Raw genomic sequence first — 25,238 nt, forward strand, 5'->3', positions numbered from 1 at the left:
AATTTGCTCTTCTTGGTGTAGAGAAGTTTTATATTGATAATTTTTTTGTCAGTCTTCAGCCTTGTTTAACTCTCTTATTAATTCTGCTAGTTTTCTTCTGATCTTTTTGGCTTTTCTGGGTAGGTGATTGTCATGTGCAAATAATGGAAGTTTGGTCTCTTTCCATCCTTTTACCGTTTTCTCACTTTTATTTTTTTATATTCTTAGTAGCCAGGACCTCCACGATTAAATTATCCATTCATAGTAATAGTGGCATCTTTGTCTTTTTGCCAATTTAGAGAGTGCATATGAAGTCTTTTCATTAAGTGTAATGTTTGTTAAAAATTTCTGAAATAGAATATTAATCAAATACACTTTGCTAAGAGCATTTTAAATTATTTTTATCATTATAAGTAGATGTTGAATCTTAAATATATTTTTTCTATATCAATAAAAATAATAATTCTCAATTTAGTGAGTGCGGTGAGTTTATAGTTTTTCTGATAAACTAGCTTTTTATTTCAGAGATAAACTCTTTGTGAATATATGGATTTTTTAATATACTATTAGATTTAGTTAACTAATATCTTATTTAGAACTTTTTCCCCGTGCCCATAAGTGAGAAACATTTTTTTCTTGTTCAAATTGGGATTTGGGGAGTCAAATTACATTATCCTGCTAAAATGTTTGAGTGACTTTGCTCTTACTTGCTAAAAACTTCAGTCAATATGTATAAATCAGGAAAGAGAAAAAAGATAATTCTAAAAAAATCTCATGGGATTGTTATTCCTGTCATGATCGAGTTAGGAGATAAAACCTATACCTGTTACTTTTACAGAGAAAATTTCATATAAAGAATTGATAACCAATTATAAAATTGTGAACTAGGTAATTGAAAGGAAGGTAGCAACTACAAGAAGGAGCTATCACTGCTGAGGCTGAGAATACAAAGGGAAAAGGTTGAAATTATTAAAACCTAGGAGATGGGCCATAACTCAGACCCTTGAGGAGCAGCAACCTGATACTCTGAAGGCTAACTCAGTCTTCTGAGAAGGTAGCACTGCTAGGTTTGTGCTGGTGTTTGTAGAATGATGGTCATAGGAATAGCAAACGGATAGGAAGTCTATGGGACATCAAGTCCCTTCTTCCCTTTTCAGCTTTGCTGTCTTCCTAGAGATTTGCTCTAGCATTGGCAAAGTCTACCATGGAACAAAAAAGTAGTTTGCAGTGTCAGCCCTGGAGCTAGGTATAAAAGCATGATTTTCAAGCTAAGTGTCAGTAATTTAATAAGTAGTACAATTGAAAACTAAATCAGATAATATTTAAATAATCTCTCTGAGCTATAAAAGACATCATATGGCAAATTAGATATTAAGAATAGAATAGTAAAAATTATGTTTTAAATATTCTCTAAGATGAAATCATAACAAATATATTTTATTAAGAAGAAGGGTTAAAAATAACTGCACTCAGCTTGAGTATTTGGAAGAGATCAGTAGAATAAACCCAAGAGGAGGGAAACTAAAAATATAAGGTTAGATTTAATGGAATAGAGAACAGAACAACAAAGTTAAAGAAAAAATTCATTCTTTGGAAAGACTTTTAAGATTATGACGTCAGAAGAAGGTCCATTCAAGAGACAGGAGCATACTGTTGGTATTTTTGGTGAAAGAGATAAGAAGATACAAATGAAGGGACACCTGGGTGGCTCAGTTAGTTAAGTGGCTGCCTTCAGCTCAGATCATGATCCCAGGGTCCTGAGATTGAGTACCACATTGGGTTCCTTGCTCAGTGAGGAGCCCACTTCTCTCTGCTTGCCGCTCCCCCCCCTTGTGCTCTCTCTCTCTCTCTCTGACAGATAAATAAATAAAATCTTTAAAAAATATTTTTTAAAAAGATACAGATAAAATACAGAGAGCAGAATTAACTACAGACAAAATAAAGATTTAAGAAACAAACATGTTCCTCCTAGATGTTAAAAACCCTCTGCAGTAGAATAATATCTATTTCACTGACTTTTCCTATTAATTTCCTGACAGCTTCATGATTGACTTTACTTTGATTCACCATACTCTGTTCACGTAACTACATGCATTAACATTTCCAGTATAATTACTAAAATAATAGAAAAAGAGTATATACCTTCAAAGCTAGTAGAAGGCAAAATGGAATGTAAAAAGAACAAAACAAAAATCAGTGTGAAATAACCCAAGAAAAGAAGGTAGGGATTAGACCACAGTCATGTTAACGTTAGACCAAGTAACTTTAAGACAAAAAGCATCCCCGCTGATGAAAATGAGTACTGCATATTCTTTCGGTTCATTGGAAAGGCATAACTATTTTAAAGATTTTATTTATTTATTTGACAGACAGATCACAAGTAGGCAGAGAGGCAGGCAGAGAGAGAAAGGAGGAAACAGGCTCCCTGCTGAGCAGAGAGCCCGATGCGGGGCTCGATCCCAGGACGCTGGGATCATGACCTGACCCGAAGGCAGCGGCTTTAACCCACTGAGCCACCCAGGTGCCCCGGCATAACTATTTTAAAGGTTGCTGTGAAATCTATAAAGCAAACTTTCTGTAACTACAAGGAGAAATGAACAGAACAGCTATTTTAGTGAGAGAATTTTAATGCATCTTTGTCAGTGGTATTGAAGATAGAGAAGATTTGAACAACAAAATAAAAAAACTTGACCTAATGGATATATGTTCAGAATGCTGAAACCAGCAACATATATGTTGAAGCATACAAAGAACATTTATGAATTCATTTAATTCAACATTTATGAATGTATTCATTTAATATACTTTATTCTCTGACCAAAATTCATTTAAGTTAAAAATGAATAAATTAGAAAATTTTATAGTTTGGAAATTAGAAAACTCTAAATAACTCATTGGTTGAATTATAATATGCAAATGAAAAGCTGTTTAGTATTAAACAATGCAGATATATCAAAATTTATGGATATATAGCTAAAGCAATGCTTATAACCTGAAATTCTTAAATTAGAAATGAGGAAAGGTTGAAAAGTAATGAGCCGGGCATTGTCATTAAAAAAATAATAGGTCGAAAAAACAAATATTTAATACAGATTGGGCAGAAATGAACAGAAAAGGGAGACAATTACAAAAAAGAAGTAGAGTGTTTTGTGTACTCTTTCATACTAACTGTATGCTCCCTTCCTTGCTACCTCTACATGGTCCTAGTGGGCTCTGGGGTTATCTCAGCCTCTGCTCAGCATCTCTTGTTGACCCTATTACTTCATTAGAAGCTAATCTTGAGCACATTCTTTACTTCTATTTAAAGACTAGTTCTTGGTTTTATTGGGGAGGGGAGGCAAAACCTTGCCAGCCTTTCTCTGGGTCGCAGTTGGCTTGCAGTCCTTTCAGGGCACCGCTGCTCTTGTATTTGTTTCTTCTTACATTATTGCTGGTTCTTTTAGGGTGCTTTTTTTTTTTTTGGTCTATATATTTTGTTTCTTATTATAGTGCTTGTTAGAAGGCATTCTTAGATATCTAGTGATCTTTGGGTGTTTTCTCATATTTAAAAGTGGAGCTCCTAAAAGTTGATTAGGTACTCTGAACTGTTGGAGCTTGTGGTCTTTCATGTAGTGAGTTCTGCATGGGCCCTTTCCTTGGGTGAAGGAACCGTCGGTATCCTTAGTCGGGCTGGTACCTTTCTGTGAGAAGGATCTTTTAGCTTCCTATGTGGCAGGTGTATCTTGATAGTAGGGAAGAGCAGGGAAGAGCAGAGTGGAGGAGGTGGGGCGTCTTACTAATTTCTCTATTCGGTATGATTCCCTTGTCTCTAGCTGTGCTTTGTGTCCCCTCAATTCAGAACTGGTTTGTGTTACTTACTGAGAGAAGACATTTTTAGAGATAGGGTACAGGAAAGGTCATCTGACTCTATGCAATTAGGGAGGGGATCTTGAGGAGCTAACTGCTTCCTAACAGACTTCTCTCCTAACCTTCCACTTTCTATTTCTAACCTGATTTTTCTTTTTTTTTTTTTTTTCCCCAGAAGTGATTTGTGCTATCCAACTTTGAGCTCTTTTGATTGTATGTGGGTAAGGTGAATAGGAGGGGCATCTGTTGGTGTAAATCTGGTTCCTCTCAGATTTTCTCACTGTATGCTAGTGTGTCAGCTTTCCTGGGTCAGTTATATTCAGTTACTACTTGTTCATTTACTGTTGAGTTTCCAAAATTTTTGTTGCTATTTTATTGTTTCTCTCCTATATGCCATTCCAGGTTTGTTTCTTTAAAAAATCCCCTTATACTCACTGTGGTGGGGGTTTGGGAGGGAGCAAGAGAAAGTGCTTGGATTTAATCTTCTGTCTTTACTAGCTTGATTGACTTTACTTCAAACCTTTATTTTTCAACTCTTGATTCATATGCTCAGTAGTGGCTCACTTTCATCTTTTAATTTTAAATTTATTTGAGAAATAGTAGGTAGTGCGCCTGGGTGGCTCAGTGGGTTAAGCCGTTGCCTTCGGCTCAGGTCATGATCTCAGGGTCCTGGGATCGAGTCCCGCGTCGGGCTCTCTGCTCAGTGGGGAGCCTGCTTCCCTCTCTCTCTCTCTCTCTGCCTGCCTCTCTGCCTACTTGTGATCTCTCTCTGTCAAATAAATAAATAAATAAATAAAAAGAGAAATAGTAGGTAAATATATGTTATCTATCATTTGGATATGTTCATCACAGACCAGTCTTTCTATTTTACTATTTCTTAACTTTTGAAAACTCCTGTCTATTTTTTCACCTTTTCTGTCTTTGGGAATTACTCCTCTTTTTCTTGCTGTCTTCATAGATGTGGAAATTTTTGTCTAGCTCTAAATTCTGTAGTTTGCATTTGAAATCACAGATGTTTTGCTAGTTTATAAATATATTCTTATTGTAAATGTTTTAGCCATATGTTGTCTTTTTTCCAAACCCCTTCCTCACATGAAATTAAATGATCTTTCGTGTCAAGCTTTATGCTTACATGGCACAAATGTGGCAGGGAAATTATTTGACTGCTTCCTTTGTTTCAGTTTTTAGTATCTTGGTTCTGGTAAGAGTGAGGTATCTGGTTTAAATTAAAAATGTTGACCAGTATTGCTAGAGAGCCATTTGAAACATGAAGAAGAGTCAGATTCTTTTGATTACTTCCATTTATGTAAGATTTATAGGAATTTCTTAAGTTCTTTGGGGCCACCAACGTGCTGCTTAATACAACACAGCACTTTAGTTACTGCAGTTTTATCTGTTTAGGTTTCTTTTTTACGCTACTGTACCATTTAACTAAAAGGTATATTAGGCAATGAAGCAACCTAATTTAATATTAACTTTTTTTTTTGTGTCGAGAGTTGTGAAGGGCTGAGCTTTTACACCCTGCCTGCAAGCTAGTAAGTTTTCCAAGTGCTTGCAGAAGATGCAATATTCCTGGGTCATGGGGTGCCTGGCAGGCTCAGTCAGTGGAGCATGTGATTCTTGATCTTGGGATTGTGAGTTCAGGCCCCATGTTGGGCATAGGACCTATTTAAAAAAAAAAAAAAAAATCCTGAGTCTTAGTCAAAGGCCAGAATATTATAGCAACAGAAGTAACCAGAGCAGCAGCATTTGAACCAATTCCTTGAGCCTCACTTTCACAGAGTGACATGAAGAAGGCTGGGTGTCTTCTGTTTCCAGACAAGACATTATAGGAGGAGAATCCTGAATTCAGGGAACCCGAATCTTTTGTATCAGACAGTCAGCATGTCTGCTGTTTGCTTTGCGGGGAGACAGTCTATCTTCATGTGTACAAACATCCTTGAAAATGTATCTGGAACAGAGCCAGTGCTTTTGCTCAAAAGGTAAGCAGAAATGCTAGAGTGATGTAAAGAGTTATCTTTCAGCATTTTGGAAGGCAGAAAAACCAACTGGGTGTTTGTAAGATGACCTAAGACATTTTCTGTAGAAAATAATGATTTTTTTTTTTAATGTGTATCTTCAGTTTCTTCTTATGTAGCTATTTTTGCAGTTTAGCTTACTATCTCCAAGTCCTCCGTGAATATTAGATTCACACTGATAGTTTCCTGGGGAAGATTGCTATAGATTGACTTTCTGACTATCGTTGAGGTATTCATTTTTTTTCTTGCTAGTCAAACATACCTAACCTTCTGTTTTGGGAGTTTGTGTCTGCCCTCTTTGCATCAATGCTTCTGTTTCTCTATAAAAGTTCAAATATATGAAAGCAAGTAAAATGATAGTTATGGTATCTTTTTATCTTTGTAAAAAATTCATGGAGGCATAGCATCCATGTTTTAGACAAAAGATTTAACATGATGGAGCTAGCTGGTATCCCAGGACAAGTTCGGATATTCAGACTGAATTTCTAAGGGGTGTCTGAGACTGGAATTCTAAGTGGACCTTCATCATTCACTGGAACACAAAAGTCTCACTTTATTAAAGACTCTAAGGCAAAGAGCACATAGAGAGGGACTCTGCTGCCTAGTGGTCTTTGTCACAGGTCAAAGGGCCCTAAATCTGGCAACTTAGCTATGAAGGAAGGAGAATTAGGATGTTTAGTTCTGTTAGTGTTTAAACTGCAAGCAAATAGCAAAAATAAAGAATTTGCATCTGTCACTTTCCAGGTCAGCATGATCTCTTTTAAGCTATTCTTGATTTCTCTACATTTGACTTGGTTGAACATCTTTTTGGCTACTGCAGTATTTTACTATTCTGATTCTACTCCTCCATCTCTTTCTATTCTGTCTTTTTTAAAAACCATCATTTCTTATGCTTTTCAAATGATGGGCTTTCTTAAGATTGAGCCTTTGGCTCTCATTTTTTCATCAATGGTCTCTTTCTAGGCTCTTTTTATAGGTCTCTCCTGTTCCTGTAATATCAGATCTCATGTGTATGCACACAACTCTAAAGTCTGATTCTTTCTTGAGTTCCAAAACCACATTTCCAGCTGCCAACTGAATATTTCCTTTAAGATATTCTGCCAATACCTTACAAAATTTATAACTCTGGGTTGAATGCATTAATAAAAAGGGCAGAAGCAAGAGTTGTGTTATTCCCTAGGTTATTTAGATAACTCCTTATGGTCTTTTTTGTGGATTTTTTTTTGTAAGCTTTATTTCATGTTTATGAAATATTTGTCTTTTCATATTTCATATCAGTTTGTCATATTTTTACTGCCCAAACTAAGCTTTTGGATTTTTGCCTTCATCTCCCATATTCTTCAGGCACCTACCCCACCTGCATATATACACACAAGCACAAACAATTTTAAATGCTATAATATGTGTGAAGTTTGGGTTTATTATTAGTTTTTTGGTAATAATTCAGTCTGTATTTATGGGACAGAAGATAAATCTTGTATTACTTTTCTCTTTACAGGTCTCCATGCCTTACGGAGACTCCTGAAGAAACAGCCTAATCTCTCTGATAGCAAGATGGCTGGGCTGGTGAAGATTACTCTGAATGATTTCTTACAGGGGATGAATGACATCAGGCCCAGTGCAATGAGGGAAGTAGCAATTGATGTACCAAATGTAAGTCATTTGTGTTCCCATGCTAGCTACACTGTTTGAATAGAACTCTAAAAGAAACTGAGACTCCAGGGAAACAACCTGCTTAGGCTAAACTTTAAAAAACACTTTTTGAAAATTAAAATTTTTATGGATGTAATTGGAGCTTCAGTGTAGTTACAAGAGATACTTTAGGGAAATCCTGTGTATTCTTCACTCACTACCCACCCCCACCGTGGTAACATCTTGTAAACAGTACTACAGTATCACAAGCAGTGTATTCATATTGATATAATCACTGATCTTTTTTTTAAAAATTAATTTCTTTATTTTAATAAACATATAATGTATTTTTATCCCCAGGGGTACAGGTCTGTGAATCGCCAGGTTTACACATTTCACAGCACTCATCATAGCCCATACCCTCCCCAATATCCATATCCCCACCACCCTTTCCTGTCCCCCCTACCCCCAACAACCCTCAGTCTGTTTTTTGAGATTGAGTCTTTTATGGTTTGTCTCCCTCCCAATCCCATCTTCTTTCATTTTTTCTTTTCCTACCTGCCCCCAACCCCCCCACATTGCACCTCCACTTCCTCATATCAAAGAGATGATATGATAGTTGTCTTTCTCCGATTGACTTATTTCGATAACCATAATACCCTCTAGTTCCATCCACGTCGTAGCAAATGGCAAGATTTCATTTCTTTTGATGGCTGCATAGTATTCCATTGTGTATATATACCACCTCTTCTTTATCCATTCATCTGTTGATGGACATCTAGATTCTTTCCATAGTTTGGCTATTGTGGACATTACTGCTATAAACATTCGGGTGCACGTGTCCCTTCGGAGCACCACATTTGTATCTTTAGGATATATACCTAGCAGTGCAATCTCTGGGTCATAGGGTAGCTCTATTCTCAGTTTTTTGAGGAACCTCCACACTGTTTTCCAGAGTGGTTGCACCAGCTTGCATTCCCACCAACAGTGTAGCAGGGTTCCCCTCTCTCTGCATCCTCACCAGCATCTGTCATTTCTTGACTTGTTTATTTTAGCCATTCTGACTGGTGTGAGGTGGTATCTCATTGTGGTTTTGATTTGTATTTCCCTGATGCCGAGTGATGTGGAGCACTTTTTCATGTGTCTGCTGGCCATCTGGATGTCTTCTTTGCAGAAATGTCTGTTCATGTCCTCTGCCCATTTCTTGATTGGATTATTTGTTCTTTGGGTGTTGAGTTTGCTAAGCTCTTTATAGATTTTGGATACTAGCCCTTTATCTGATATGTCGTTTGCAAATATCTTCTCCCATTCTGTCAGTGGTCTTTTGGTTTTGTTAACTGTTTCCTTTGCTGTGCAAAAGCTTTCGATCTTGATGAAATCCCAATAGTTCATTTTTGCCCTTGCTTCTGTTGCCTTTGGCGATGTTCCTAGGAAGAAGTTGCTGCAGTTGAGGTCAAAGAGGTTGCTGCCTGCATTCTCCTCAAGGATTTTGATGGATTCCTTTCTCACATTGAGGTCCTTCATCCATTTTGAGTCTATTTTCATGTGTGGTGTAAGGAAATAGTCGAATTTCATTTTTCTGCATGTGGCTGTCCAATTTTCCCAGCACCATTTGTGGAAGAGGCTGTCTTTTTTCCATTGGACATTCCTTCCTGCTTTGTCGAAGATTAGTTGACCATAGAGTTGAGGGTCTATTTCTGGGCTCTCTGTTCTGTTCCATTAATCTATATATCTGTTTTTGTGCCAGTACCATACTGTCTTGATGATGACAGCTTTGTAATAGAGCTTGAAGTCCGGAATTGTGATGCCACCGACTTTGGCTTTCTTTTTCAATATTCCTTTGGCTATTTGAGGTCTTTTCTGGTTCCATATAAATTTTAGGATTATTTGTTCCATTTCTTTAAAAAAAATGGATGGGATTTTGATAGGGATTGCATTAAATGTGTAGATTGCTTTAGGTACAATAGACATTTTCACAATATTTGTTCTTCCAATCCATGAGCATGGAATATTTTTCCATTTCTTTGTGTCTTCCTCAATTTCTTTCATGAGTACTTTATAGTTTTCTGAGTATAGATTCTTTGCCTCTTTGGTTAGATTTATTCCTAGGTATCTTATGGTTTTGGGTGCAATTGTAAATGGGACTGACTCCTCAATTTCTCTTTCTTCTGTCTTGTTGTTAGTGTAAAGAAATGCAACTGATTTCTGTGCATTGACTTTATATCCTGACACTTTACTGAATTCCTGTACAAGTTCTAGCAGTTTTGGAGTGGAGTCTTTTGGGTTTTCCACATATATAGTATCATATCATCTGCAAAGAGTGATAGTTTGACTTCTTCTTTGCCGATTTGGATGCCTTTAATTTCTTTTTGTTGTCTGATTGCTGAGGCTAGGACTTCTAGTACTATGTTGAACAGCAGTGGTGATAACGGGCATCCTTGCTGTGTTCCTGACCTTAGCGGAAAAGCTTTCAGTTTTTCTCCATTGAGAATGATATTTGTAGTGGGTTTTTCATAGATGGCTTTGATAATATTGAGGTATATGCCCTCTATCCCTACACTTTGAAGAGTTTTGATCAGGAAGGGATGCTGCACTTTGTCAAATGCTTTTTCAGCATCTATTGAGAGTATCATATGGTTCTTATTCTTTCTTTTATTGATGTATTGTATCACATTGATGGATTTGCAGATGTTGAACCAACCTTGCAGCCCTGGAATAAATCCCACTTGGTCGTGGTGAATAATCCTTTTAATGTACTGTTGGATCCTATTGGCCAGTATTTTGGTGAGAATTTTCACATCTGTGTTCATCAAGGATATTGGTCTGTAATTCTCTTTTTTGATGGGATCCTTGTCTGGTTTTGGGATCACGGTAATGCTGGCCTCATGAAATGAGTTTGGAAGTTTTCCTTCCATTTCTATTTTTTGGAACAGTTTCAGGAGAATAGGAATTAATTCTTCTTTAAATGTTTGGTAGAATTCCCCTGGGAAGCCGTCTGGTCCTGGGCTTTTGTTTGTTTGGAGATTTTTGATGACTGTTTCAATCTCCTTACTGGTTATGGGTCTGTTCAGGTTATCTATTTCTTCCTGGTTCAGTTGTGGTAGTTTATATGTCGCTAGAAATGTATCCATTTCTTCCAGGTTGTCAAATGTGTTGGCGTAGAGTTGCTCGTAGTATGTTCTTATAATTGTTTGTATTTCTTTGGTGTTGGTTGTGATCTCTCCTCTTTCATTCATGATTTTATTTATTTGCGTCCTTTCTCTTTTCTTTTTGATAAGTCTGGCCAGGGGTTTGTCAATCTTATTAATTCTTTCAAAGAACCAGCTCCTAGTTTCATTGATTTGTTCTATTGTTTTTTTAGTTTCTATTTCATTGATTTCTGCTCTGATCTTTATGATTTCTCTTCTCCTGCTGGGTTTAGGCTTTCTTTCTTGTTCTTTCTCCAGCTCCTTTAGGTGTAGGGTTAGGTTGTGTATTTGAGACCTTTCTTGTTTCTTGAGAAAGGCTTGTACCACTATATATTTTCCTCTCAGGACTGCCTTTGTTGTGTCCCACAGATTTTGAACCATTGTGTTTTCATTATCATTTGTTTCCATGAATTTTTTCAATTCTTCTTTAATTTCCTGGTTGACCCATTCATTTTTTAGAAGGATGCTGTTTAGTGTCCATGTATTTGCGTTCTTTCCAAATTTCCTCTTGTGGTTGAGTTCTAGCTTCAGAGCATTGTGGTCTGAAAATATGCAGGGAATGATCCCAATCTTTTGATACCAGTTGAGACCTGATTTGTGACCCAGGATGTGGTCTATTCTGGAGAATGTTCCATGTGTCCCAGGAGATTCTTCCAAGTTGCTATGTGCAACAGTAGTTTGTTGCTTTCTATTGCTGAGTAGTATGCCATGGTATGACTGTACTATAGTTTGTTTAACCATTAGTCTGTTGAAGGACATCTGGTCTGTTTCTAGTTTGGGGCATTTATGATTAAACCTGCTATGGACAGTCATGTGCAGGTATTATGTTAATGTAAATTTTTATTTTTCTGGAATAAATGCACAAGAGTGCAACTGTTGGGTTATATGCTAATTGTGTATTTAGTCTTATAAGAAAATGTCTTCTAGGCTAATTTTAGAACAAAAATAAAAAGTCTTCTAGTTATGATGCCTCTACTATTGATGCCTGATGTTTCCTTAGGTTCCTTTATGTTTTCTTCATCATTGACATGCTTTGCAAAGTTCACAGTCAAATCACCACAAGGCAACAGAAACTAACTTTTATGGGGCAACAGAAACTACCTTTTATGGGTGAAATCATCTGCTAAGTTATCACCTGAGTGGGCCTAACATTCTGGGGGAAAAAAATGGCCTTATAGTTCTCTTTGAATATATGAATATTTCTGGAAAATGAACATTGAAACAAAGGATTGATGGCATGTCCTGTGTCATATTGGGATAGGGGATAGACTGTTAAATTTGGCTTGATCATCAGGAGGTTTATATCTTAGTGTAGCTTGAGGAAAGTTTACAGATTGCTCTGTGACAGTTTTAGGAGAGCTCTGATGGAAGAATGGAATTTTGTGACTATTCTTTCCCTCTGCTTCAGTCATCACTCCATTAGTTTTTCTTTTTTGAGTTAGTCTTACTGCTTCTGAGATATTCCCTTGTAAAAGCTCTAACATTACAGTTATTTGAAAACTTAGAGCCTTGTTAGAGAGTCCGGCACAGTTTTGTGCTCTTTGCCCCATTGTGCCCATTGTGTATATAGTAATAGTTATCTTGGTCATGAACTAATGTTTTTTAATTGCTGCAAGCTAAAACAAAAACACAACAAACTTAAAGAGACTACAAAGATATTGATTCTATGGAATAAATATAGTCTATGGAATGATATAGCGGGGAAGAAGTCAGTGGATTTGTTTTCTCCTTTTTTGTTGTTTTGTTTTGCTTTTTTTGTTTTTACTTTTAAAAGTGTTCTTGGAAAATGTGTTTTGTGGCTACATAAGTCTTGGAAATGCTGTTTTAATAAAGTCAGTTATATTTCTTTGCTGTGGAGCCTTTCAGTGTCAAAAGAGAGCTATTATGGAAACTTATTTGGCCATGGACCGAGTAGAGCAGATACCTTCTGCATTTTACAATGTGGTAGATTGCAAAAAATGACTGCAGATTCTTCCCATCACTGTATGTTTGCCCTTTTTGCACAGCAACTTTGTAGCTCCTACCGTAAAAGAGATGAAGTCAAGTTTTCCATCCTTTGAATTTGTACTTGGCCATGTAACTTGCTTTGGCTAATAGAATATTAACCATCATGATGCAATCAGGCTCGAAAGCACTGGGGCTTGCCTTTTCTTGCTGCTCTTTGAAATCCTGAAATTAGTTATGCTAAGAAAACTGTGGTAGTTTGTTGGAGAATGAGAGACCATGTGGAGCAGAAGTGAGCCCTCTTAGCTGAGATCCTCTCCTTTCGGTCACCCTGCCAGTGGTCACACATCTGATAGACACCATGCTAAACTATCTCACCCCAGATCAGAAGTTTACCCAGACCAGAAGAGCCACCTAATTAACTCTTAGAATTGTCAGAAATAACGAATGTTTGTTGTTCTGAGCAACTAAGTTTTATGGTAGTTAGCAAAAGCTTCAGTGGCAAAGACGTTTGTTGACTTCTTATAGAACACGATTATTTTGTAAATTAAGGCGAGAAACAGTGCCCTGGAGATAGGAACATCCCTAAGGACTAGCTTCTAGTTCAGGCAACTTTATGTGATTTTAAATTCTTTTTGAAACTTTTTGAAATTCACTAATGAATTTATAGCTTAACATTGGGGGTTTACCAAAGCTGTGTAACACAATATGCTCATTTAGTATGAATAATTTGACAACTGGAATTATGGAATAATGAATGATAGATGTTGGATTAGTAGAAGCTTTTCATTTCTTTGGAATTTATGGTCTTAAGTTTGGGCACATTGGTATGAATACTTTTACTTGTAGTATTTACCTGTATTTATTGACTACTGTCACATAATATAATGGGTCAAGTAGAAGTCATCAAATGCCACATGCGAAAATTTCAGGTGATAGGGTTATAAACCAACTACACTATCCAAAAACACTTTAGTGTTTAAAAAAGTTTAGGAACTAAAGAAACACAATTAAGTTTTTTAAACTTAAAATTACTGCCAATGGAGAATGTGTTTAAACAGTGGCTATCCACTCTTGGAATTGCTGAACTGATTTATTCATCACAGGAACTGGTACTACAACTGCATTTTTAATTGCTCTAATGAAAGATTTTTTTTTCCTTTATTTTCTTTTGATACAGTATTTACGATCCATGGACTTGTGCCATTTTCCATTTGGCACTTTATTACTTGGCGTAAGGCCATGGTGTACTGTGATGTTACTCATGAGCTCCAGAGTGATTAGCCCTAGTCAAAATACTTTTTTACATTGCTTTTTATGTTCACTTCAGATTGTAAAAATTTTCCTGAGAAATTAGCATTTCTGTAATTGGATTCCTAAACTTTACTCTTCTGCTTTCAGACTATTACATTGACAAAAATATCTCCAAATTTTTTTTTGCAGGTGGTTTAGTACTTTTACTTGTAGTAACTTTGCTAACTTTGCTTAACTTTGCTATAGAAAACCTGTTTTAAGTCAATAGTTAATTGTGAACATTTTTTAATAGTAAATTGAGCATTCAGCATCTTTTGAGAAAAGATTTCAGTGTGTGAAATTAAAATTTGTAAATCACACTTGGCCTAGTTATATTCTCATCTTAAGATTATAATGCATTATTAATTTCAGGACACCACAAGTGTTAGCCACTTACTTAAATGTAATGTTTCCTTTTTGTGGACTTTGTGAATCGGTGATTATACCAGTTGGTGTATTAAAAGTCAAATATATTTTACAGTTGATTGGTAATTAAAGTCAAATGTATTTCTTTACCACAGGAATCCTCAGAATCTTTGACTATGCCACCATGAATTTTGAAATTTCAATTTTTCACCCAGAAATAGCAACTGTTAACATTTTATTATAGTTCCAGTAGATTTTGAAATTTTGATAGGTTGTTTTTCTGTGCATATAGTTAATCTTAGGATACATATGGTTTTATATTTTGCCTTATTCACTTAAAATTATATGGTAAACATTTTACTTTACAAACATCTTTTTAATGACTATATAATAGACTGTTTTGTGGATAAACTATAATTATTTTGTGCTTCTTCCATTATCAAATATCTGGGTTTTTTTCTGTTTTTCTCTACTACGATTATACACACATTTGTATCCAAATCTTTACACCTATGATTCCTAGAAGTGGTGGAATTACTACACTAAAATATGTGGTTTTAAAGCTTTGGACAAATGTTATTAAGCTCTTTTTTCCCCCCCATAAAGATTGTCTTAATCTATGGTTATGCAGTTAAAAATTTAAAATTATAAAGAGCTTTAAAAAATCTCATTTTATTTTTGCTTTAGTCCTTTTCTATTTTATTTGCCACTAGAGTTCATTTTCTTGACTGAAAATATCTTTTTCATTATGAGGAGTAATACCTTTAAAAAAAAGTAATAGTCCTTTAAAAAAAAGATTAAAAAAAGAAAATGAGAAAGAACTATCAATTTATATCCTCTCCTTCCTGTAAAAATGTTTAATTTTTAGATAACGGGTGTAAACTAGATGGTTTTTTTTTTTTTAATGGGATTTTTAAGTTCCATGAGAGAAGTTCTTACTTTTTATTTTTATCCTAGCACATAATAGATGCCAATTAATATTTGTTCAGTGGACAAGTGAAAACTATAATTGTCATGAAAAAACCCAGATAGATTCACATATATTTAAATATTGCATCCTTCTTCTGTACTAAAGTATAATTTAGTAAATTATTACCTTCATGTAACATTCTTTAGATTCCTCATATTTTATAAAGCAAGCTGTTTCTTTAGTGAATTTTAACCTTAGTGAATTTTAAGTTAACTGTTTGCTTGGTGAATTTAACAGTTTTGGAATAAAGTCGCACGTAATCGTGCTAAGCTGTTTCTTCTGGAAGGATACAAAGTAGTCCTTTATATTTTCCGCCAAAACATGCTGCTTTCTTGATCTATCGAAAATTCTCTTTTTATTAAGGAAACAAACAAAAAAATACAGTGCTTTTAATAGTTGCATTTACATATTATCTTTGCAATAAGTCATTTGGTATGTACCATAGCAATTATCACTGATAAATGGCGTTCTTAACCAAATATATACAGATTGATTACCATCAAGTTTAATTCGTTTATGCATCCTAAACCATCCCCACCCATACCCCCTGGCTTTCCCTGTTTCATTTTATATAGCTTCAGGTTGTTTCATGATTTGGAAATAATCCATCTTTATACTTTCGGTATTGCTTTTGGACTGCAGTGTTCAGAATTTGGACATTAGGTTCAGAATAAGCTAAAAGCCAATAAAAAGAGAGGGCTCTACTTTCATGTGAGCCCACTTTTATAAAAAGTTAACTGCAACCAGAGCCTCAAGACTAATTGTATAGCCCTAAACTTCTTTGTAAGCTTGGATCCAGGTTAAACTTAGAGGTGGAGTGGCAGTCTAGTTACCTAGCATTAGAAGCATTACAGTTAAGTGTTTACCAAATGTCATTAGTTAAATAAACGTACCTCATTTACTCTCATTTTTAAAAGTAGCAAACTTAATTTTATGAATAATCAAAGACTGTTTCACTAATTACATATTCAAAATTTACTGATGTATTTTCATTTGGCATCTTTTCAGATGAGAATAGAACATCAGAATGTGACAAGGCAGTTGAATTTCATAGGATGAGTTCATTAGCATTACTTTTCTTGTGCAGAGATTTGAGTTAAATAGTTTAATTGACCATAATTACATTTCATTCTTCAGTGTACCCTCAGGATAATTAGAAGGAATTTGAGTTTCTATTCTTTAAAAACAGTACTTGTATTCTGTATCTTCTTTATTTTTTACAGATTCAAAGGATCGAGGGTTTTGTGATGCTTTACTAAATAACAGATTGCTTTTTTTGGAATAGATATACAACCTGTGGAAATTCTATTAATTCCATATTGGTGCTTGGCAGGGCTTTTGAATTCGGTTTCTTTTGATTTTGCTTCTTGTTGTCTAGACAGAGAAGAGTGTCTTCTATCACTCCCAAGATCCCAGTCTTCCCTGCCAACTTCTCTTGTGCATTTTTATAGTTTTAAGTAATAACAATTGAATAGGAAAGCACATTTGGGAAAGTAGATTACTTTTAACCAGGAAATACTCTGTGCCAAAATCAAGATTGTACTTTTAACTGTATTAAATATTTTAGAAGTTTAACTCTTTCACTCCACTTTTTTTTTTTTTTAATACCTTACTTTTCTCAGGCTTATAGTCTAGAGGAGGAATGAGAGAGATAAAAAAGTTAGTGTAAAGATCATCAGTTTCTGTTCTCAGCGCTGATCCTGGTTAACTTTGGTGAAATCACTCTTCCTTTCAGATGACAGAAGGAAAGAGAGCTCTTAATTTGCTGTTTCTGATGTGTGCCTTCTTTCGAATTTATAAATAATGTTGAGATTATCATAGAGGCATCTGCTGTACTTGTATATTGTAGTTGATTGGTATTCAGTAAATACTTGATGAGTGTTTGCTAAAAACACTGATTTTCATTTAATGTAAAGGAACTCATCGGTAGGGTTGATGTCGTTCATTTGCAGAACTACACATCTTTGCTTCACCTTGTACAGAATTGCACACACATCTGATCTTGTCCTTTAATCAGTCCCTCCCTACACTCCCTACACTTCCTTTAATCAGTCCCTCCCTACACTTCATTTTTCCCAACAGAAATTACTGATCTGGCTTAAAAGCCATCAGTGTGACTACCTGTTGATCATCTCTAGAATGAAGTCCAAGCTCTTTAGCTTACTATTTGTAACCTGGTTCATGCCTCCTTCACTTTGTTCTACTATTATGCTCTCTTGTTGAACCACTCCTGTTTTTGCATCTGTTGTCTTCTCTGCCTGAAAATTGTTTTCTGATCTCTCAGTTAGCAAAGATTTTGTAATGTGATCCCTTTCATACACACACACAAAATACACATATATCCCTGTGGACCTTTTGTCTGGTTACTTTGTATCCCCACTGCTGGCAAATGGTAATAACTAAATAATAGAAGTTTGTTAAATGACGGAATATTTTGTGAAGGATTTTGGTTTATAAAGGTTCTTATTTTTCAGTAACAGTTCTTTTAGCCTTCCATATAAATATGTTAATTTGTTTTTTTGGTAATAGCTTTATTGAGATACAATTCACATATCAATTCAACTATTTAAAGTGTATATTTTCATGGTCTAGTATATTTAAAGTACTGTACAGCCATTACTGCAGTCAATTTTAGAACATTTTTATCATTCCAAAAGGAAGCCCTATACCCTTTACCCATCATCTCCCAACCTGCCCATCCTCACCAGCCTTGGACAGACATTTATCTACTTTATTATATCTCTATAGATTCGCCTATTCTAGACATTTCATATAAATATAAGATATTTGATTCTTTATGACTCATTTCTTTCTCTTAGCATACAACTTTTGAGGTTCATCCATGCATCATTATTAGTACTTTATTGCTTTTTATTGCCAAATAATATTCATTTTTCTGGATGTAGCAAATTGATTTATCCATTCATAGACATTTGGATTGCGTCTGCTTTTTGGCTCTCATAATTAAAGCTGCATTTGTTGTTGTTGGTTTTTTTTTTTAATTTCTTTTTTTTTTAAGATTTTATTTATTTATTTGACAGAGAGAGATCACAAGTAGGCAGAGAGGCAGGCAGAGACAGAGAGGAGGAAGCAGGCTCCCTGCTGAGCCCAATGCTGGGCTCAATCCCAGGACCCTGAGATCATGACCTGAGCTGAAGGCAGAGGCTCAGGCCACTGAGCCACCTAGGTACCCCTTAAAGCTGCATTTGAACATTTGTGTACAAGTTTTTGTTTGAGCAACTCTTTTAAATTCTTTTGGATCTATATCTAATAGTAGAATTGCTGGATCATTGGTGACTCTGTGTTTAATCTTTTGAGGAACTAACAGTTTTACAAAGTGGCTACACCATTTTCTGTTTCCACCAGCAGTGTATCCAATGTTGTTGCTTAGTGGGTGTGAAATAATAGCTCATTGTGGTTTTTGATCTGCATTTTGTTAAAGGCTAATGATATTGAGCATCTTTTCATTTGCTTATTGGCCATTGTGTGTATATTCTTTGAAGAAATGTCTCTTAAGATCCTTTGCCCATTTTTAATTGGGTTATTTGTCTTTTTATTATTGAGTAGTAAGAATTCTTATATATTCTGGATAAAATCTTTTATCTGATATGTGATACCTGATATCAGATATGTATGATTTGCAATATTTTCTCTCATTCAGTGGGCTGCCTCTTTTATTTTCCTGGTAGTGACTTTGGAGGCACAAGTTTTTAATTTTGATGAAGTCCAGTGTACCTTTTTGCTTTTGGTACTTTGGTACCACATTTGAGAAACCATTGCCAAATCCAAGGTCATGAAGATTTACCTTATATTTTGAGTTTGTAGTTTTAGCTTTTACATTTAGGTCTTTACTAATTCTAACCCCCCCCTACCCCCAGCTAGGGTTAACCCTGCTCTGTGTTTGTAACCATAGTATTATAGAAACTATGGTTATAGCCTGCAGCCGTGAAAACCCAGTATGGGAAAAGTGTTGTTGTTGTTGTTTTAACCTGTGATAAAATATACATAACAGAAAATTTATCATTTTCACCATTTTAAATGTATAATTTGGTAGCATGAAGTATGCTTTCATTGCTGTGCAGTCATTACCAGCATCCATCTCCAGATTTCCACGACTTCTTCCTCTCCCAAACTGAAACTCCATACCTATTGAAAACGACTCCTTATTTCCTTCCCTCATCATTAATTATTATGTTAGCTTTTATTTTCTTAAGAAGTTCTTTATTAAGTTCCTTTTTATTTCTAGTTTGTTGAGAGATTTTTTTTTTTTTAAATCCTGAATGGATGTTGAATTCTGTTGAATGCATTTTCAGCATCTTTGAAATGATCATAATGTGTTTTTTTAGTTTGTCAATATAGTGAATTACATTGATTTTCAGTGTTGAATTAGTCTTGTATTTCTGGATTAATTTCACTTGACTGTGACATAGTACCCTTTTTATATAATTGCTGGATTTTATTTGCTAGTATTTTATTGAGAATCTTTATATACATGTTTATGAGAGGTAATGTTCTATAGTTATTTTATGTAGTTTTTAAATCTGGTTTTGGTGTTAGGGAAATGCTGGCATTATAAAATGAGTTGGAAAATGTTCTTATCATATATGTGTTGGAAGAAATTGTGTAGAATTAATATTATTTCCTTAAATGTACTCCACTGAAACCATCTGGGCCTAGAATTTTCATTATTTGGAAGACATAAGTACAATTTAATTTTTTAATAAGTATAGGACTATTCAAGTTGTTTTTTTTCTTGAGTGAGTTTTGATAGTTTGTATCTTTTAAGGAATTGATCCATTTGCCTTAATAGTTGGATTGATGGAGTTAGTCATTTATAGATTTCTGTTGTTATCATTTTACTGTCTGTAGGATCAGTATGATGTCCTATCTTTTATTTCTCATTTCCCCCAAAGTTGCTTTTGCTCCACTCTTCTTTCTTTCTTGCAGTCATTTTGAAAAGAAATCCGCTGTCTCCATTTTCTTTGTTTTCCATATGTGATATATCTTTTTTCCTCTGTTTGCTTTTAATATTTCTTCTTTATCACTGGTTTTAAGCAATTCAATTATCATGTGACTTGGTAGTTTTCTTCATCTTTCTTATGCTGGTTCATTGATGATCTTGTATGTGTGGGTCTATAGTTTTAATCAAATTTTGGGGGGAAAAAACTTGGCCATTATTTTTTATATTTAGTTTTGTTTCTTGCCTCCCTCCCTCACTGGGGCTCAAAATGTATGTACATTTGTCTGCCTGAGATTGTCCTGAAGTTCAGTAACGTTGTATACATTTTTTTAAATTTTTCTCTTTTTTTAATGTCTGTTGTTGTGTCTACCAGTTCACTAATCTGTTTTACCACCCCCCGCCACCGAAATATCTAATCCACTATTAGGCTTATCCATTGCATTTTCAAAATTATAGACATTAAATTAGTTTCTTCTCTAGAAATTTGATTTTAACCTTTTTATATTTTTTCTACTTAGTGTTGTCAGTGTTTCCTTTATTTGAACATATGGAATACATTTATAACAACTGTTTTAATGTCTTTATTCTGTCATCTGTAATTTCTGGATCAGCTTCAGGTTATTGCTCATCTTCTTATGGGCTGTCTTTTTCTGCTTCTTTGTATGCCTGGTACTTTTTTATTAAATTCCAGAAATTTTGAATTTTACCTTATTGGCAGCTGGATAATCTTTATATTCATAAACATACTCCTGAAGTTTGTTCTAAGATGTGGTTAAGTTACTTGGAAATAGCTTGATTATTTGGGGGGTGGTGTGGGGTGCGCATCTTGCCTTTAAATTTTTTTAGTTAGGACCAGGGCAGTGTTCTCTCTAAGATTAATTTTTCCCTAGTACTGGGATAAGATCCTTTCTGGTACTCTACCTAATGCCTGGTGAATTATGAGGTTTCTGTTGAGAGTAGACACTATTCCTTCTATTCCTTTTGGGTCTTTGGCTCCCCTCACCCACCCTACCCTGCTTCATTTTGTTTTTCTCACATGTTTACAATGATAACAAGATATATGAAGGAGACCCTCATCAGAATTCAGGATTTCTCTCCCCGTGGACTTCTTTTATCTCTAATCCTCTGCTCTGTGATACCTAGCCTCTGGCTTCCCCATGCTCCTACCTTTATCTTCTCATCTCAGGGAACCTGTGGGTTCTGCCTATGTTTCCCCTTCACTACTATAACCTGTGACCCTTTTCCAGGCAGCTCGTTGGTTTCCTTTCTCTTAGGGATCATTGTCCTTTGTTGTTGTGTTCTGAGAATTAATGTTTCGTATATTTTGTCAGTTTCTTCAGGGTTTTTTTTTTTTTTTTTTTTTTCTTTTTCAGACAGAAATGTAAATCTTACCTCTTTTACTCACTGGCCAGAAACAAAGGTCTCTCTTTGGCAGGGTTTTTTTGTTTGTTTGTTTTTTTAAATATTTTTATTTATTTATTTGTGAGAAAGAGAGAATGGGAGGAAGAGAGAACACACAAGTAGGCAGGCAGAGGGAGAAGCAGGCTCCCTGCTAAGCAAGGAACCCGGATGCAGGACTGGATCCCAGAACCCTGGGATCATGACCTGAGCCAAAAGCAGATGCTTAACTGGCTGAGCCACCCAGACATCCTTATTTGGCAGTTTTTTAAAAGTGTCCCTTATTTAATGATTTATATCCAGGCCACAGGGTGGAATATGTTTAATGTCCCATGTTAAAACTGCATCAGAATTTCATGTACTTTTCAGAGAAATGCTTTGTAGTTTTTTATGTAGCTTGTTTTTGTTTGTTTGTTTTGTTTGGGGTATTAAGAATGAACCTTCTGGTTTTGACCCAATAGAAAGACCAGTGCTATAAAGTCGAATGGGATATGATGCTAAAGTAGGAAAAATATGGTAGAGCGATTAAACTTAATCTGAAAATTAACAGATGTCTGAGAACTCCGCTATAAGCTGGAGGTAAATTAAAAAAAAATAATAATAAGTTTAAAGGCCTGAGATAAGAGTTTTTTCCTGATGTCCAGGGCTATAGATGGGTACTAGAAGGTAGGACGGGAGTATGTGAGAATATGAGTTCTAGAGAATTCTGAGTTTATTATGATGTAATCATCTGTCTGTCTTTGTTGGGGAGCCCCAAGACCACCTTCAGGCTTCATTCACTAGGATGACTGACTGGACTCAAAAGCCGTTATAGTTTTGGTTATGATTTATTACAGTGAAAGGATACAGATCAATATCAGCAAAGGGAAAAGACCCAGGGGGTGAAGTCAGAGAAATTAGGCACAAGCTTCTAGGTGTCCTCTCACAATGGAGTCACATGGGAGCATACTTAATTCTACCTGAAATGATGTGACAATATGTGTAAAGTGTTATTGACCAGGGAGAGTCATCTGAATTTTGGTGTCCAGGGTTTTATTGGAGGTCAGTCATGTAGCCATACACCACTTCCATGTCTGACTTAACTACTTAAATTCCAGCCCTTTCTGGAGCAAAAACGGTTGTTCTTAAATCACATTGTCAGAGTAAGCTTATCTGGTCAAACTGGTATACATTAGCCCAAGGCTTCATGTACAAAATCACTCTTATCAGGCACAATATTTAAAAGGCCAGAGATTATCTCCCAGAAGGGTGCCAATGGCCAGTCTTAAAGACTGGCGTTTCCTTAGAATGGACAGGGTTTAAGTAACCCAGGCCTTCGGAATTAAACCTTTTTCAACACTGTACTTACTAACTCCATGTGTTATTTGGCTTTCATTAGTTTTTTTCTTAACGTCTTTTGTGTATTTCAGGATTCCATCTAGGTTATCACATTACATTTAGTTATCATGTCTCCTTAGGCTCCCCTGGGCTGTGACACCATTTATTCTTAGCTTGTTTTTGATGGCCTTGACAGTCTTGAGTATAGTGTGTTTTGTAGTCAGGCGTTTTGTAGAATGCCCCTCAATTTGAGTTTGGCTGCTATTTTTATTGTGGTTAGGCTAGGATATTAAGGGTTTTAGAGAGGAATGTCACTGAGGTGAAAGGCCATTTCCATCCCGGCTTGACAGTTATTAATTTTGAACATTTAATTATCTGATTTAAAAATCCCTCGGCCCTTCATGACTACTTAACTAGATTTTAGGTGGATGTGCTGCTCATATGCAGAATTTGTTCTCCATGGGGTTTTTTTGTTTTCTTTTTTCTTTCTTGTTGTTGTTGTTTTTAATCCATGTTTAACTGTCTTACTACTTTGCTTTTTTCAGTAAAGTGTCAGGATGTCTAATGTACACAACTTTAGATTTGCCTAGCGATAGCAAAGAAAGGAAGCCAGGAAGGAGAGTAGTAACTGCTCAAGTCACAGATTAGGGAAGCTAAAATGAGTCTCTTTTATCAGATTAGAATCTAGAGTAAAACTCAGGTCCCTCAGTATGATTCTGCCATTATCCTCATATGCATCTCTTCTTTTATGTTATTCAGTTGTTAATGCATTTTTTTAATGTCTGCCTCTTCTTCTAGACAGTAAGTTCAATGATGTAGAGACCGTGTCAGTTTTGTTCATTCCTCATACCTCATTCTGTATACCTACCTGTATTCCTAGAGTCTGGCCAGACATTCCAAACATAATAACCTTGCAGTAGAATGAATATATCAGAGTGAGTGAGTGAGTGAATAAATGAGTAAGTGAATGGATATTTGATATTAAAACCTCTACCACTATACCTATGGGAGTCTGGCTCTCTTGTTGATACTTGTAACATATGAGCCCCCATACCTATCAGAAGTTATAAAAGACAAACAAATTTTACCCTAGGAGAGCCAAGTTTTGCTCAACGGTCTACCATGTAGGCTTGCTTTGTTCCTGAGACTTGTTTGACCTGTCTCACTGAATGCACAACATGTGTAAAATATATGTCTCATTTCTTTAGGCAGCTTATTCCCCAGAATTGTCTTGTGGTATCTTTCAGGCCTGGTTCCCAAGTTTGTTCTGTCCCACTAACATTCATACCCTCATTTGTTACATGTAGCATATTCAGCATCCAAGACAAGCTTTAACTATAAGGTAACATCCTTTGTTCTTTTTCTCAATATTTGCCATTAGGACTGTGCTCTAAGAAGTATTTTCCTCTGTCAGGGCTTTCTCCTTATACCTGCTGCCTCAAGCCAAAATCAATAGTAATCTTTTTTCCCTAACATCTTGACTTTCTGGCCAGCGTTGGTTTTTCTTCCATGTCGGAACTCCCTTTCTGGTCTATACCTCAAGACACAGAGTTGAAGCTCCTTGGGACAAGTTTGCTCAGTTTTCTGACATAGAGGGGACCTCCGCCCTTTGTTTCCTATTTCACAAAAATTTGGAGCATCTCTTTGTACAGTCTTGGCAGGGGAGGGTTTTTCTTTCCATTATGCAAAAATTTTTATTGTCAACCAACCATCAAAGAAGATCAGAGGAAATGGTTTGAATTTATGACTCAACTATTTGGACAGATCTGGGCTAGAAAATATCATGCAAGGCATATGTATAGCCTTTGTACACTTTTACTTGTTAGCAACATTTTTTCATTAGGTCTGACTACACATTCTGGTGTATTCCTAATTCTCCTATTTTTTTTTCATCTCACCTCCTACCAGCCCATCCCCCTGCTAGTTCTCCCTCTTTTGCCACTTTATTTATTTATTTTTTTAAAGATTTTGTTTATTTGAGAGAGAGAGTGTGTGTGAGAGAGAGAGAGAGCCCAAGGAGTGGAGGGTCAGAGGGAGAAGCAGACTGAGCAGGGAACCCGATGCGGGACTCGATCCTCAGACTCCAGGACTTAGACTCCTGAGCTGAAGGCAGTCGCTTAACCAACTGAGCCACCCAGGCGCCCCTTGCCACTTTATTTTTAAAATAATACAAGGGAAGTATGTCTGCCAGTAATTTATTCCTTTGCTAGACATTGAGCATCTGTAATACATAGGCACTATCTTAAGAAGGTCCTGGTGATACATGCATATATAACAAAAGAGACCTTCTGTTTGATTATTCACTTGTAATTCCCATAGAACAATAA

The 25,238-nt window shown here is 35.7% G+C and overlaps 1 protein-coding gene across 3 annotated transcripts in view; it reads left to right on the forward strand.

Moving 5' to 3' along the window:
* Window positions 1–25,238, forward strand: part of AFG2A (AFG2 AAA ATPase homolog A) — a 337,231-nt gene that overhangs the window by 35,563 nt on the left and 276,430 nt on the right. For all 3 annotated transcript variants that reach the window (XM_080796129.1, XM_080796130.1, XM_080796131.1), the window contains exon 10: window positions 7,342–7,496. In XM_080796129.1, the coding sequence (XP_080652255.1) occupies window positions 7,342–7,496 (155 nt within the window). The remainder of the gene's footprint in view (window positions 1–7,341; window positions 7,497–25,238) is intronic.

Source organism: Martes martes (genome assembly GCF_963455335.1).
Source record: "Martes martes genome assembly, chromosome: 2".
Lineage (NCBI taxonomy): Eukaryota > Metazoa > Chordata > Mammalia > Carnivora > Mustelidae > Martes > Martes martes.